A 17,238-nucleotide genomic window follows, 5' to 3' on the forward strand; every position below is an offset into this window, starting at 1 on the left:
TCGAAGACATTTGACTCAGTAGGTGAAAAACAGCAATTTGTAAAACCCCTCCTCTCGCCTCTGCCTCAGATTTGGGGTGAAATTGTTAGGATCTATCATCTTGAATGTTAAGGCAAACCAGGGGAGGAGGGTGTGAGGGTTTGGCTTTAGGCTCCTTCAAAGAAATCAGGAGATTTTTGTTGTTTTGAAGCAGGAAATATATTTATTGGGGTATTTAACAAATAACCAGTGTCAACTAAATGGCTCCAACGTCTTTCTCCTTCGGACAATGGGTTGGGAAGGGGCTTCCATTCTTCACTAGAGTTCCACGGACCTGGTCAGCCTGTCAGGAAGTTCAGGATCACTGTCTGTCCCGTTTCACCTTTCAGCAGGGGCACGGTCTTATCTTGTCTGTCACCCCACACGGGACATCCTTCAGGTGTGGGGATCTTCCAGGGTCCTCCCTGTATCCTTTCCTCCTTATTTCATTCACCCTCCATTCCAGCCTCTTTCTCCTCTCTCTCTCTCTCCTCTCTCTTTCTCTTCTCTCAGCTTTCTCCTCCACTCCCTGGCCTCTGCCTCTCCTCAATAAGATGGTCGTGGTGGGATTTTCCTTCTTTTTCTATAATCGGCCTCCTCCTTAGGCACTCTACGTCTTTCCCATGCTCCAGTCCATGTATCCTCCATCCAGACCCACTCCCTATGTGGTGGTAACTGGTCTTCCCTCCTTTTTACATCTGCTGTCCCCGCCTCTATCTCCACCCTCTTCTCTTGTTCCATTCCCGCCGTTTTTCCCTGAGTCCCTTCAATGGTCAACTTTTGTATCCCTCCTTTTGTCTCCTCTGTTTCAGTCCCTCGCTGCTCTGTTCTTTTGGGCGATGAGACAGGCTGGGTTTGCACTCCGGCGAGAGGGATACCACTATTGCCTCCTGTCTCACAGAAGACAGACGAATCTAAGAATGTTTGAGTTTCTCAGTTCATTACTCTGAGACTTTTTTGCTGATAAATGCACAAATATTTTATGCATTTTGGTGTGCATTTCTTATAGCACGCACCACTTGCATGCCTAGTATACATTCCTATAATTTGTTTTTCCTAATATATTGCTATTTGCATACACTATCTTGACTAATAAATGCATGTGTTTATATCCTTTCTCCTATTATTCATGTACAGTACTTGTACTTCAAAATTCAGAGAAGCCATCATCTCAGTGCATTGATAGGTTATAATTGGGGGTGGGTGGTTGCATCTGAAGCCTTTGGGGTGAGGTGGCACATGTCCTGGACCCAGAACACAATGGGTAAATGTTTCAGTTTGCAGGAGAAATTGACACATTAAAAAGCAAACCAATGAATTTCCTCGTCATCTCTCGGAGAAATGCACAAATCCATGTACAATACAGTATAAGCATATAACAACAACGATTATCAAATTAGACATGGTAACAAGTTACAAAATTAGACATGATAGAGTGGCAAAATTAGTGCATTGATCATTATGCAAAAATATAACTTGCCTTGGGAACATCAGGTAGAGAAGACATCAGAGAATCATGACATCAAGATCTTGTGGGATTTCCAGATCCAAACTGATAGACATCTTTAACATAACACACCAGATATAGTAGAAATAGATCGAAGAAATGTCTGGACTATTGACACTGCAATTCCAGGGGATGCTAGAGTTGAAAATAAAAAATTGGAAAAACTAACAAAGTGCAAAGGCCTGGCAATTGAAACATCTTGCCTCTGAAAGAAACACACTTCAGTGGTCCCCATAGTCACTTGGGCTTTTGGAACAATATCAAGTATTATAAGCAGTTGGAGATTCAGAAATCACACCATCAGAGCTACAAAAAACGTCAATATTAGGAATAGCATACTTACTGTGCCGATATTGAACAGATTCTTAGGGTTTTGGTTAAAACTTGTATTCTTATATAATACCAGTCAATGTTTTTATAATTTTGATTGTGTCTGAGTTATTATTATTAATAACATTATTATTATTATTATTATTATTATTATTATTATTATTATTATTATTATTATTATTATTATTATTATTATTATTATTATTATTATTATTAACTTTACTTTTATTTGATTTTTACCCCGCCCCCCTAGACAAGGTCTACTCAGGGCAGCCTACATACATAAAAACATAGCAAACAAGATCTTAAAAACATTTAAAACATCAAGAATTTTAACAATTATATAAATCCTTGCCGAGATGGAAAGATTAAAGAAAAAGTAAAAGCATAATTCTGACTTATGTTGACCCTTTCCAGGGTTTTCTTGGTAGAAAATACTCAGAATTGGTTTACCATTCCCTTCACCTGAGTACATCCTGAGACTGTGCAGCTTGCCCAAGGCCACAGAGGCTGGTTCTTCTCCTTGAAGGCACAGTGGGAAATCAAAGTCCCAACCCCTGACTCTGCAGCCAGACACCTAAAGCTAACATCTTATAGGGCAACCATATTCCCTAGTGGGACATATGTGGCCATAAGTCCCACTGTGTTTAATGGTGCTTACTCCGTGTATTCACCATTACGGCCATAATGCATTTAATTAGAAAGACAGGATATAGAATGTTTTGTTTTCTAAAGCCAGGTGAATTAAAATAAAACTGCCTGATGTGATCTGGTTGCTCTGGAGTGCTTTTTGAAATAATCGCTGTGCTTTCTGATCATTAAAGCTCACTGCTGACCTCTGTGTGATACCTCATTTGAGCCAAGTTTTGTCTGCTGACCATCTGACTCCTCTTGTTAATTTTATTTAATTGCATCCTGTGTTAACATTTTGAAATGAGCATGAGAACTCTTAGAATTTTAAGGAGAGGATATGAAGGCTCCAAATAATAATAACAATCGGACTAAAGCTTGGTCTCAGGAGGAAAAGTTGTGTTATTCCTTGTAGCTTGTAGTAAAGTGGAACTCTTTGATCGGGAGTTTTTTGTTTCTTCTTTCAGAGAGAGACATTTCTTCCTATTGTGATAGCAGGGCTTTCCTGTTTGCTTTTTTAGAGAGGCGGAATGCTCTCCAAAAGCATTGTTCAGGATGTAGGTCTTTAAATAATCAGTAACAGCACTTGAGTCTAGATAGGGAGATCGAAGGATTATCGTTCTCCCAAGAGGCATCCATCTGGAAGAGAGGAAAATGCCTTTTACCAGCTCAGGCTGTTTGTTCATCTAGTCCAGCATGACTTACTCTACTGGCAGCAGCTTTCCAGCATGTCAGGCAAAAGTCTTTCCACGTCACATGCTTGATCCCTTCAACCAGAACAAAATGTGGAAGGCACTAGGGATGAAACCTGGGACATTTTACATGTAGGGTGCATTACAAATAAGCTGGTGTCCTTCTCTGGTGATACAGTATTCACTGATTTCATATGGTCACACAATGCACTGTTCTCTTGTACAGCTGAAAGAGAATAAAAGTCTGCCTGCCTGCCTTCTTTCCTCCAGGAACTCTTTCCAGTCATCGATCTGTACACTTTAGTATCCTCTCCCCTGGTGCTGAACTACAACACTCATTCTCTCTAATGTAGACAGCATGGCCACTAGGGGAAATAACTGAACATCCTTGAAGATACCAAGTTGAGGAAAGCTTGTTGAAAGCTCAGGAGCGAAAAGTCCTTGGTGTTATATCCAAACAAATACAAGGGCAGTATTGTGGACATCTTGACTCCTGGTACTGGCAAAAGACATCCCTGTGAAAAAAAAAGGCCAGTTTAAATAGGATGAGTTCCTACAGAGCCATCTTTCTAGAAAGCTGAAGGAGTAGGGATGATGCCTACACTGCCCCAGGTTTTTTAAAAACATGGCTGCCTCATATGTTTTTGCTTTACATTGTGTTTACATAACATGCAATTGACGCATTTCTCAAGGGAGCAAGTGTCACTCCACTCTTTTATACAAAAGCCAGTGTAAAGTGAAACCACGTGGGTGGAAGGTTTGCAACATTCCTGGAGCAGCCTCGGAGCAGCCACAGAGGCAGTGGCAACCACGTGGCTCAGATTTGTCTGAAGTGAGTTTTTCATGCACTCTAGATCAGGATGTTTGAAAAGGTCTAAAATTTTCCCTCATGCGATGGAAAGCGAAACTCAAAGCAATATTAGTACATACTGTATAGGGTTTTGCATGGAGTGAGGAGTGTTCTCATACCCACTTTTCAGTCAAAATCACTATGTATTCTCTGTTCCCTCCAATTTTCACATAGAACCATTTTTAGTAGATTTTACAGTGATTGGCCAAAATGGACAATAAAGCTGAGGAAGAGAAGAAGGCAAATGTTATCACTCCTTAAGTGGGTTAATGGCATGCCCTTGCTTCTCATCTGTCCCTGTGCTGCTGCTTGATGGAATAGCTGCTGAGGAAGGGAGACGCCCGAAAGGTCTGGTCTTCCAGCAGAAATGATGGCTTAACCCACTTCCTGTCCCCCTGCATCAGCCCATTGAATGGCTGCAGTCAGACATTTTTCTCTCTCCATTTAGGCCAGTTTTCAGGCGTGTTTGCACCTTATTCAGAACTTGCCGTACTGTCCCCCAGAAGCCAAATGCTCTGGTGAGGTAGCATGTAAGCCAAGGGCATACTTTGGCACAGAAAAACTTAAGGAAAAGGAACTGTGAACATGTTTGGAACCAATATTTCCCAAAGAAAGGTAGTCTTTTAATGGAAGGGAGGGTTTCGGAGCTCTCATTGTGTCTGGAGTGCTGGTGGGTTCAAGCCAATGGTTTGTGGAGTGGCGGTTCAGCTGGGTGTGGACTGACATATTCACTTTTTGCTTTGTAAGGAACACTGGATTTTAAACCATATCTTTTTATTGCCTCCTTTTTTCTGTGGACCCCAACGAAAGTCAAGTAGAAGCAGTAGGCAGTAACCAAAGCAACTTCACGTGAACTTGATTTTTCCCTTCCATTTCAGCCTTAGCAGGCAGAACAATTTATTTGACATATAGGCAATTACAGACTTACCTTGCCCTTTTCCTAATCAGGAACTGTATAGCAGAAACTGGCTTCCTAACAGGACATGAAGTAAATGTGGAAAATTTGACTTCCCAACTTGAAACAGGAGTTTTACTGTATTCCAATCTATACCTGCATGATATTAATTTCCCCAAGCTTTCCCTACTGAAAAGGTAGTGTTAGCTTCATTCTTTAGAATACTTTCTGTTTTCAGGAAGGGAAATAAGTATTACAGTCTGCGTGTCCTTTACATCTTTATGGACTGAAAAACAAGCAGATCCAGGAATATATATTTAATTACATTTCAAATGTAGAATTAACTCCCCCCCTCCCATCTGACAATCCAGTCTAAGTGTCAGGCTCTGGTTTCAAAAGCTTTGTTTAAAAAAGAAAAGATAATTTTTGGAGCAGTGTCTCCAGATTCACAACATGTTACCGTACCTAGAGAGAGTGAGAGCCATAGTCCAAATAAAGGTAACTTTCCCACAGTAGGATAGTCTGAGCGATCTAGCAGCCATGATTAGCATCATTTTTGAAAACTGCAATATAAGCGACAGTCTTGTGAAGCTCACAAAAGAGAGGAATTACCCATGTTTCTGTTATCTAGCAGTCCAGATCCAAGACAACCTAAAACTGATGGCAACTTGTGTCTGCCTTCACAGAGGTGAAGCTGACGTGGACTTGGAGTAACAGAAATGGAGGAGAGTTTTGGTAAAAACGGGTTTTAAAGTTTTTCATCCAAAATCAACCCTTCATTTCCCCCCTCTATAGCAGGGGTGGACAACCTCTGGCCTTCCCGAGGCTGTTGGACTGCAAATTCAATCAGTTATCCAGCACAGTCGTTGCTGAGGATGATGGGAGTTGCATTCCCACCCCTTAGGATGCATCATCTTAAAAGAAAACCCCCTGCTTTTATACTTCTTTGTAGAATATGAATACTTTAACCTTCTTAACACTGGCAGACGTTCAGCATTGTCCTGACTAGGGAGGGACTAAGGATGATTCATTTTTGCCTCCTGACCTAGTTTTTGTATTCGGACAGGAGAAGGGGAGAGGCTGTCAGTAAGCTTCAAGTGGTGCATCATCATACACATGAGGATGTGTAGACGATAGCCAAGAGTTACTGAGTTACACTGAAATAAAATATTTCTTTGTATTTCTGTCTCAGCTTGCATTGTATAGATCAGAGTGTTGATCACAAACAACAAAACAAAATAAAGGCCACCACATAACTAGTAGCCTTTGTTTTGTCCAACTATTTACTCTCTCATGTGTGTTTAAAGCAAACTAATGCTTTTCTAGATGAAAAAGGGGAAAACCTTCTGAAACTGGGAGGCAGCATTTATTTTAACCTAGGCCATAGAAATCAATGACACAAAGACACAGATTTCAAGAGATAACTTGAATTTTCCAAATACAAAGAAACAAAGAGAACAATCTGGCTCTAAGCACACAATGCCTGATTCTGTCCTTTCGGTGGCAAAGTACTCACATTTTCATTGTTTTCCTGTTTCCAGGATCTTGTTTCCTAACCTAACCAATATAACATGCCAGTTGCTTTTCTTCTTCTTCTTTCATTAAGAAAGAAATCCTGGCCTGTTTCCCTGGCAAGGATCAGACTAGCAGAGGGTAAGATGAGGTGTCATTTTCCCACTTAAAATATCAACAACTGAAATCGCTCCAGAATTTAATAATTAGAGTGGCGGCTGCAGTGCCGCTCTTGTTTTGACATGCAAAGTGACTGCATATGAGCTGAAACATCGAAGGAAATTATAAACGGAACACAGAGCACATGTTTTACAAATGAACTTTTCATCTGAACAGTGCTTTATGGGGTGAGAGTGTTCCCTTAATTGAAAGACGGTGTTGCTGTTTTACTTAAATTTATTTATTTAAAATATTTCTGTCCCGCTTTTCTCCCCACCCCAAAGACCACAGTTTTAAATGGTTTGTTTTTTTAATTGTGAAAAGTTAAATTAATGATACTGACTGTGCTATTTATTATAGGCAGGTGGTAAGGGAAGAGAGGTCATGGGAAAAACACAGCTTCATTCAGAGTACTGGTTGAAGATTCTGGATTCACCTCTGTTAAAGGACCAAGTTTGTCAAACTCATTTGGGGCAGTCAGTAAACTCACCATTTAAACATCCCCAATACTTTGACACGGTTTTTAGTAGCTACAGGAACCTGCACTAAACTGGAATTGACTGAAAATTCATTTTGTTTAGCAGCTCTTTATCTAAAAAGTATTAAAAAACCTACCCCTTGGATGCTTATAGAGGCCTAACATCTTATCTAATCTATAAAAGGAAAAGCTTTAGCGGTTAAGTTTCTAAAATAGATGGTCATAAAAGAAAATCTGTTTCTTTCCAAATCTAGGAATTTTGGAAAGTGAACAGGTCAGAGTTTTTAATATCGTTGAAGGAAAAGGAAAAGGAAAAGATTAGACAGTTGTAGGTTTCTGTAAGAAATGGTTTCTGTAAGGATGGTTTCTAGCAGTTGGTTGACTTACAGCTGGTTACAGCCTCCCCTTACACTTGAGATTCTCCTTAAAATGCAGATTCTGCCCAAATCTATGCATGTCTGCTTTGAAGAATGTTATTTAAAAAATGACCAACTAAATATTATGGAAAGATGGAGAAATCACACCATGATTCCTGTCCTACTGTGCATTTTGGAGCCAATGTTTGGCTTGTTAAAACAAGGAGTATCGTGTTGTCATGATGACAAGCATGATTTCATTGTTTCCTTCATGGTCACTGGCTGCTGGAGCATGTGTATGATGACATAGCAAGAGGATGGGATATATTTGGTCAGCTTGTGACCCAAAGGCTGTCTTTATGGTCCCAACTCTCTGCCATAGCCAAATGGCATTGCTACAGTTGTTGGAAAAAATGGTAGTGGCAACTGAATGCTGGCACCAGTGGGTGGGTGGGAGAACCTTAGTTGAATTGGGTACCTGTGGCATAGGGTGCAGGGCTTCATTTTTTGAAATGCTCACAGGGATGTGCCTGGTGCGGTGGGTGATGGGAGGAAGGATATGTTATCAGTAGGCTCTTTGTTAAGCTAAACGTGGGTGCAACCTTGCAATCTTGGCTACCTTCCAGTTGACTCAGCAAGGGACATTGTCAGCAATGATCAAATGTGCTTGTTTATATACTTCCCTGCCCTAAGAGTTTGAGGTAGTTTATAAACTCATTTTTTCTGTTGATTTAAAACCCATTTGGTCCTATCTGTATGCCAGAGCTTGGAAAAGTTAGATATCTGGATTACAGATTTTAGAATCTCAGAATGTTGCCATGACCTTTTTGTTTAAGTGGATTCTGGGAGCTGTAGTCTCAGAAATAACGTTTAATTGCTCTGCTATATAAGAAATGCACATCTATTATGTTTTATATATATATGGTTTTTACTATCTAGGAAACTTTTCTTCTGCATAATTCCGCTATGTTTCCTAACTCGCAGCAACAAATTGCAGCTAATTAATGAACCCCTGCTTGGATTCCTCATTGTGCACCACTTGGATGGCTTAGCATGAAGCCAGAAGTCCAAGTGAGGACTCTTTTTTTAAATTAAGCAACATTTTGCTGTTGTGAGTTGTGCCATTACCTTTCCACTTGTGTAACTATGCAACAGAATTTTAACTATCAAGTTTCTAATTTCTATTTAAATAAAAACAATTTGGACCAAATTTTTTTAAAGCGATCATTCCATTTTCCAGCTATATTCCTTTTAGAAACTGTTCCACTCAAGGGATGGCCGGGAAAGCATGTGCTTTACCATTGATCTCAGCTCCAGAGATTCAGCATCAACTAAACACTTTGGCCTACATCCAGTTCTTGGTCCAATTTAGAGTAGATGCATAGGATCAAGGTGAATGTGGGAAGTCAACATTTATGTTAGTCCCATCAAGTGAATGGATCTGCTCAAACTGGGACTAAAAGTTGGATTTAGTCCTTGTAACTGTATTTCTGAAACATGGATTATTGTGAAAATATGGTCTTGCCATTCAGCCGATTCCGGTTTCAGCCAAACGATGTCCCTCAAAAACAGTGGTGCAGGTAAGCAGACCGTCTTTGACACTGAATCAGGAAACAGACCCTCATGGATTCGGGCTCACCTAGACTTCAACCACCTGCAGCTGGAGGCCCTGTTGTTATGAGATTGTGACATATGCATAGCCCAGAGTTTAATGGGCTGGATTATGGGGTTACTCTGAGGGCACCAACATGTGAAAAATTCTGGCAAAGACAGGAATTAGATATGGTGACTTCTTGTGCCCCCCCTCAGTTTTACAATTCAGTGAATTTAAATAGTTCTCACAGAGTGGATAAGAGTCAAGCGGCCACAGGCCATTTCTCAGTGGAAATCTTTTAATGAACAAAAACTGTGCTGTGTGGTGTTTCATTCTGATCACACCTTCTGTTTTAAGGCCTTGCAAACATCACTTAGAATGATGAAGAAGAGCCCAAGAGGTCTGGTGAGAGCAGTTTTGGTATTAGACTGTTGGAAGGTGGAACACATCAAGGGAGAAGCATGATAACTGGTTGATGTCTCTTGTCTGTTTCCAGTAACAGGAGAGCAAATTCCTGGGGCCTCTGCCTTTTGAGTGTGTAGGAACCAGAGTCTTTGCCTTTATCTGTGTCTTATCTGTCACCTACCACGTTTGATATTTCCAGCCTCTGCTTTCAATTATCAGTCCTCAGAAAGAGCACTCAGTAATTTCAAGAGGAAACTCTTGGAACCTTTGACCTGTGCTTGTCAGATAACCCAAAGTATTTACTGAAGATAAACTATCATTTCATTGGTTTCAAGATGTAAACATGTGTACTTTGTGCTGCATCGGTTTACAGTAACCTCCCTCACCTAGAAGTGTTTGGTATGGACTCCTGCTTCTGTAGGGAATATAGAGATTCACATAAGGTTCCTGACCATCACAGCAGATTATATTTAGAATTTCTTTCTATAAACAGCCGGTCCATATATTAATCTTAATAGGAGGCAGTGACATTTGCGAAGTCTTGGAATGACTGTGTGTATGAATAAAGACTCAATCTCATATTAGGTTTTATTTATAAGCAACAGATAAATTAGTTCTTAGGTATGTAGGCAACAAATTGAAATATATGCACAAATAAACTTTTTGGGAAATGGTGTGTGTGTGCCATGCTCAAATGTTACTCAGAAGGGCAAAACATCAACCTGGTAAGAGTTTCTGGCTTCATCCAAACTAACATTGTAAACTTTGTAAATATTTTACTGTATTTATTCGATATATGCAACACATAGACAGCTAGTTAGCGACCATTTCCTCTTGTCCAAAATGGGACTGCAAGCACTTGCGATTATATATTAGGCATGGGATTTCTAGAATTTTGGGGACCATAAATCCCATAGTTATCCATTCTGAGAATTCCTAACATAGCTTTAACTATTCTTGTGATGTCATTATGATGAGTAGATTTTCCTTAGCATAAGCTTTCATGCAGCTCACTTCGTTCAATTCAGGGAATGTAGTATTACTTATTTAATCAAGGGATTTAGATTTTGACACTTGGAAATGTATTTATTCATTTATTGAATTTATATCCTGCTTTCTCACCCAGCCCCAGTGGGAATCAAGGTGCCTCAAAAGAATCCTGAACAGAAAGCTACCTGCCATTGCCCTTAAAAGCCTGACTTTCTTATAGCTAAGCTACTTAGCTACTGGATACAATGTAGGGACTAGTGCCAACTTATTGACTAACTAGCAAATTCAAATTGTACAGTAAAGAAAAACACTGAAGATCCTCCAATTAAAGAATGTTACAAAGATAATCAAATATATTTATAACTTTGGAGAAATTTTTATTTTCTTGGTTAACGCGGTGTTTTGTGCCCATTCTTTCGATTTTAATGTACTTTTAAAGAGTAGTAATAAATCTTGAATCCGTCCTACAGGCCTAGAAACATATCGGATCCCAGCGAGGGCAGACTGCTACACACTCAGTCCACATGGATGCACATTGCCATCTGCATGTAATTTAGTGTGCATATACAGATTTTGGAAGTAATTGGCTGCTAATAAATAAGTATTTGCAATTAATTCATTTTTTCTATAATCCAATTAATAACTTTTTTCAACGAAGCATAGCTACCTGTGAGAGATAACGCCATTCCATTTGTGATTTAACTGTGACTTTTTGTTACTTTGTCTTTGTATGTGGCCTCTTTAGATAGTGGAGGAAGAATATCACATAGTTCAACTGCGGGTTTCTATTCTACTGTAGGTCTGGCTCGTGATGGAGTGGATGAAAAAAGAATATGTTTTTCATCCAAAGCCCATTGCTTGTAACAGGCAGTGGGTTTTAAAAACATTATTAGAGAACTGCTGGATAGCTCAGTGGTTTAAGTATCTGGCTTTGGAACTTGAGGTTGGGAGTTCAATTCCCCACAGGGCCTCTGATGATTCATAGAATCCCTTCCTACTCTGCAGTTCAAAGATTATGATATTATGATGATATGGACTCTTTCAGGGTTTTTTATTTTTCTGAATCAGGAAACACTTACCTCTTGAAAGTATAATCTTACTGGTAACTACCCGGTTTTCCCAAAAATAAGACCTAACTTAAAAATAAGCTCTAGTAGGATTTTCCAGGATGCTTGAAATATAAGCCTTACTCCCAAAATAAGCCCCAGTTAAGTGAAACCCCACCCTCCACCCTTGTGCAGCAACCAGAAGAAGATGACATGACTGTATTTGAATCAATGTAGACTGTTGTACATGAAAAAAAAAATCCCCTGAAAATAAGCCCTAATGCATTTTTGGAGCAAAAATTAATATAAGACCCTGTCTTATTTTGGGGGAAACTCAGTAACTACTAATTAGCTTTTAGAGCTGTAATGGTTATTAATTACTCATGTTTATGTGAGTTATGTGGCACGTCACTCTGCTTATACAGATCTCAATAAGCAGCTGTTCTTTATCTGTAGGTTTCAGAGTAGTTTTGCCCTCCGTTGCTAGAAATACTGATCTGTACCTGTTGGGTCAAATGTACCTCAAGGAAGCTAGACAAATGTAAGTTATGAAGTTTGAGCTTATTTGCAAATTTTAAAAAAAATATGGCTGGTATTGAGGTGCACAAAAGCCATCAGGGTCAGTCATACTCCACAACATAAAGTACAAAAGCTTATGTGGCTTTTTTTAGGTATGTGGGGATTGAACCAACTCTACTAATTTTGAAACATAATCTATATCGTGTGTTTATCATATATATAACAGAATTATTATAATTCATGCAGAACAGTGTTGTGTCTATCCATCTGGATTGAAACAGAGACAGTGGTTTTTATGTTATTTAGAGAGACACCACATTTTTATCTACCCTCCCTATTTCCATGCTGAGCTTAATATCACTCCTAGGTAGTACATATCTCTTTAAATAAACATGGAATAGTACCTCCTTGCCTGCCTATAATTGACCATTCTGCTTTTTAACCATCCTTTCATTTGATGATGAAGTGTTATTATCTCATGGATGGAAAAAGAATAAAATGACACAGTAGTCTAAAATGTGCAGCTTCCTCTGATTTTCCACAATTCTTCTATCTATTCTCTACCTTCTGAAACATCATAATGGGCTTTTCTCTTTGACTTCACTACACCCAGACTGTTAATGGTGTCGACAAATCAAGACTTACAATTTGGTCATTTGCCTAGTTCCATATTGATCTCTTTGTTTATGTATAAAGCTTTTAGTGAAAACTGAATTAATGAGTGGCTTTTTAAAAACTCTTTATTTTATTTCATTTTCACAGTGGAAAGAGATAAGGATTTTTCCCATCAACGACGGCATTACAAAGAATTTCGATTTGACTTGACTCAAATCCCCTATGGAGAGGCAGTGACAGCAGCTGAATTTCGGATTTATAAGGACCGAAGTTACAGTCGATTTGAGAATGAAACCATTAAGATCAGCATTTATCAGATCATCAAAGAGTACCCAAACAGGTACCCTTTCTTCTTACAGTATTTTAGATTGTGTCTTCTTTTCTAGAGATATCAGATATTTTTCTAAGGAATGTAAAGATAAGTGAGACTATGCAATGATTAAGAGTAAGACATAATTCAAACCATGGCTTGTAAAGAGAAGCCGTCACTGCTCATGACATCTGGCCACATACCGTTCAGAAAAACTTGGTTTATTAAACCATGATTAGAAACATTAGTTTGCAAACCATAGTTCAAATTCAAAAATCAACTATGTTTAGAGGCCTTGTTTCACCTTGGGAGATTGCTGTTTGGGAGCATATCCAAGGATATTTAGAGAAGAGGAAAGCCACACAAAGCACAGCTTGCCTATATAGCTGGCATCACACAATAGCTTGAAATCTATGGGATCCTTCATATAAATGGTAATTTGGCATTAAGTCTGAAACAGTTCTGTAATTTGTGTGATGTCAAATAACCTTTCGTGCAGAGTGGGAAATATGCTTTTATCCACAAAACATACAGTCTTAGCTTATCAAGTCTTGTAGATTTTTAGGACAATCAACCAACATTTTAAAGACTGAATCAAAGCCTAGTTTTTTTTTTTTTATAAAGGGGAGTGTTTCTAACCATTCCAGAAGCTGATAACAGTCTGAATAATATTTTAATTGATTTATGTGTAAAAGAAAGATTTCCACAAAAGCGATGGAAATTTTTTCATTCTTTATGCCAGTGCCATGAAATCATCTTGATCACAGCTTGAATACCACTTTTTTGGACTGCACTTGCCAGAGAATCCTTTAGCCATCTTGGCTAACTGTAGTCTAAAATAGCTGCCAAGTGCTGGTCTTAATGCTGCTCTCAGAGGATTTCATGGGGAGTCCACTGGCCATGACTGTACATTCCACCCTCAAGATATTGAGGCACTGGTTATTGTAATATCTAGAACCTTCGTATTATCTATAAAAACATGTACCTAAAGTTCTGAACACCCAAGTGACTGTAAAAACCTAGCATTCAGGTAACCCCCCACTAGGAGTGAGATCTTACCTAATTCTGATGCTTAAAACAGCTTTATTAAAAAGACATTAAAATGGCCTTCAACAATCAGGATAAATATTTTCTGATGTCTTTTCCAAGAGATATCCTCTATTCTTTGCCCATTGGTTCTTATAATCAATGGGTGTTGTGCAATTCCCAATAAACAACTTGACCAGTTTCCTCCCTGCCCATCCTTTCAAGTTGCGGAAAGAGGATACTTCCTGGCCTTGCAGAGCAACATTCCTTTTTTCAAAGGCTCCCCCTTATTAGAGGGGGTTGCCACATCAAAGTTGTTGGGAGTGGAGTTGTGCAGGTGCATGGATGCAGTGGGGCTTATTTGCTATAATTTTAAAGGAAAGGAAGAGGCTTTGATCTTAGCGATCCTGAGTGAAGTGTATGCAAGAAAGGTGATAGAAGCAGTATTGGGATAATGAGAAGATAAACTGAAATGAAATACAACGGAAGGCATGGGTTCAGCACACATCCTTAGTTAAATTGGAAGATAAGACCCATTCTAACTGGAGCTTGGAAAAGTTCCTTTTCTTGGATTACAACTCCCAGAGGCCCCCAGTCAACAGGGCCACTGGGGAGCATAACTCTGATCTTGGCTCTCAAACATTTTAGTGAGTTCAGTAAATCAGCATAGAAGATCTGAACTCCACTGTTGATGTCACAGCTGCCATTTGCCCACCAAGAGCCACACTTGATATTTGCCTGGTATGATAAAGGTGGAAGAGAATGCGAAACAAATGGTCTTACCTGTGAATTTTCCTTTAAGACCCTCCCTAACTGGACAGACACCCCTCCCTCCCATTGTTGAGATTCCCAGAATCATGCCAGTGTTCTCACATTAATGAGAGGATGAACTGTATTTGCCTTTGTTCATTTGGATTCCTTCCCCTTCCTTATTTTAATAGCTAGCAACTCAAGACGGTTGGGCCCAGGTCCCCATGTGAAAACATGTAGGCAAAGTAGCATCTGTATGAGAATAGAATTAGAGGCAGGCTACAATAGAGTGGGAGATGTTGGAATACCATGAACCATGCAGGAAAACTAGCTGCTGGTTAATAAATGTATATTGGGATGATCTGCTTCACTTTATTTGAAATATATAAAAGCAATGCAGAATGTCTGTGGGGGCTATAAATTGGAATCAACTTATTTCTGCGAGTGAAGTTTGTGACTATTTGTGGGCATGCGGATCGGCGAGCAGCTGTGGCGGGCATGTGCCACACTCATTACAAAATATACTTTATAAATGAGGGAAGGGGAGGGAAGGGATGGGGAGAAGGAGGAGGAAAGGAGGGTTTGCAGACGTCATCCCACCCAGTTCCGGGCGGTTAGACTCACAGGTCCCTTATCACTGGCCAAGGACATTTTCTCAGTTGGACTAGTTAGTTGCAAGCAACAGCAATCCAGGCAGTCTCCCTCCTTTGTTTATTCTTATCTGCTAAGCAGAAACCCTGATACAATAGGTTTACACATTCATTTAGCAAAGCGGTTACAGAAAGCAAAATGGCTTTGGTTAGGCTAAGATATATATATTATATGTATTAATTTGACCCCTTCAAGGGTTAACCATGTGGGTGTCTGCCACGGTGTGTAGGGTTGCCAGATACATGGGTACCAAAAGGAGGACATAGAAAGACAAAAAAGAGGACAGAGGAGGATGTATGGAATGTTTCGTTTAACAAACAGGAAGGGGGCTGATCCAGAAACAGCAGCTTCTGATTGGAAGCAAAGCAAATAAACCCGAATCCACCCCAGCCCGGCTGTGGGATTCCCCGGCCGCTCGCACTCTGCACAGGCTCAGAGGTACCTTGCTAATCTGGACGCCCAAACAAGGTTCTTGCACAGGCAGGGGGAAGGTGGAGCTGGGCAAAGCTGAACGAGGCAGCTTCCCCTCCCCCAAGGGTCATAATTTCAAGGCTGGGGAGTGTGGGAGTTGGAGTCCCCGAAAGGGACTTTGAACACACACAGTCCAGGCACTTGCCTCCCCATCAATGCACTCGGGTGCTGCTTGCTCCTGCCTGGCTCGGCGGGTGGCACTCTGCTCACGCTGCCTTTCTGGGCTCCATGTGGCCTGAGCGGGCATGGTGGATCGCCAAACAGCTGTGGCGGGAGGAGGTGAGGGCTGTGCTGTGGTGCCTGCGGCACATAACAGAGGGCAGGCAGATGGGGGCAGGGAAAGACAGGGGGAGGGGTCCTTCCACCTCTCCCCCTCCCATCCAAAATTATAACATAGAATATACAAAAGCCAGGCATTTTAAAGGTTTTTATCTTTGCCTACCAGACGAAGGACACGTCTGGCACCCTCAGGGCAGAGAGTTCTCCTGAGCTGAGCCCCGTAATGTTTCTTCGACCCATCCACCCCTTAGGGCAGGGGTTTTAAACTCAATTTACCTGGGGGCCGCTGGAGGCAGAGGCTGGGTGAGGCTGGGATGCATCAGATTTTCCACCAAGCGGAGCAAGAGCCTGAGGAAGCCGCCCAGGAGTTTCCTTAGCCTGGCTGGGGCTCCGAGGAGGAGGAGCGCGCGAGCCCTCATTGCCGGTCATGACCCCCTCCTGCTCCTTCACTACCACCACCACCAGCAGCAGCAGGACGAAGAAGAAGCGGAGAAGGGAGGGAGCGCTGGCAACCGCCTAGCCGGGGGGGGGGGAGGAGGGCACAACATAAACTTTTCAAAAACCCTCACAGAGTCACCTTGCCAAAGGAGAAAAGCCCCCATCGGTACCTGCGAAATTAAACAGAATGGGGCCCCACAGGTGCACATGCGCACGCACGCATGCACGCACGCACGCGCACACACACACACACACACACACACACACACACACACACACACACACACACACACACACACACACACACACACAAAATGGAGGTTTGGCAACCTTCCTCTGAGGGTCCCTTCAAAAAAAGGCGCACTCAGCAGTAGCAGCTACCCCCACCATGACAGAGGAGCAAACTTTGCGAGGCGAGCCCAGGCAGCCTCCAGAGCCAAGGTGGCTGAAGCAGGATGGGGAGGAGGAGGAGGAAGCACCGCTGGGTGTTGAGGTGGCCGCTGGCCGGGCTGGTGCTGGGGGTGCCGAGAGAGAAAGAGAGCCAGAGAGCTGCTTCCCTGGAAGAGGTGGCAGCGGCAGCTGCTGTTGGTGGTACTGTTGGGGGTGCTCTTCAAAGACGGGCTGCAAGCGATGCTCTCAGGCATCGCTTGGTGGCAGCTTGGGTGCTCGGGGAAAAGGGCTGGCAGTGTGCCTTGCTTGCTAGCTCTCCCCCAAGAT

At 41.3% G+C, this 17,238-nt stretch overlaps 1 protein-coding gene across 2 annotated transcripts in view; it reads left to right on the forward strand.

Moving 5' to 3' along the window:
- BMP5 (bone morphogenetic protein 5) overlaps positions 1–17,238 on the forward strand; it is an 82,910-nt gene that overhangs the window by 24,579 nt on the left and 41,093 nt on the right. For both annotated transcript variants that reach the window (XM_020781800.3, XM_020781801.3), the window contains exon 2: positions 12,744–12,936. In XM_020781800.3, coding sequence (XP_020637459.1) covers positions 12,744–12,936 — 193 coding nt within the window. The remainder of the gene's footprint in view (positions 1–12,743; positions 12,937–17,238) is intronic.

This window comes from Pogona vitticeps, chromosome 1, assembly GCF_051106095.1.
Source record: "Pogona vitticeps strain Pit_001003342236 chromosome 1, PviZW2.1, whole genome shotgun sequence".
NCBI classification, from domain to species: Eukaryota; Metazoa; Chordata; class Lepidosauria; order Squamata; family Agamidae; genus Pogona; species Pogona vitticeps.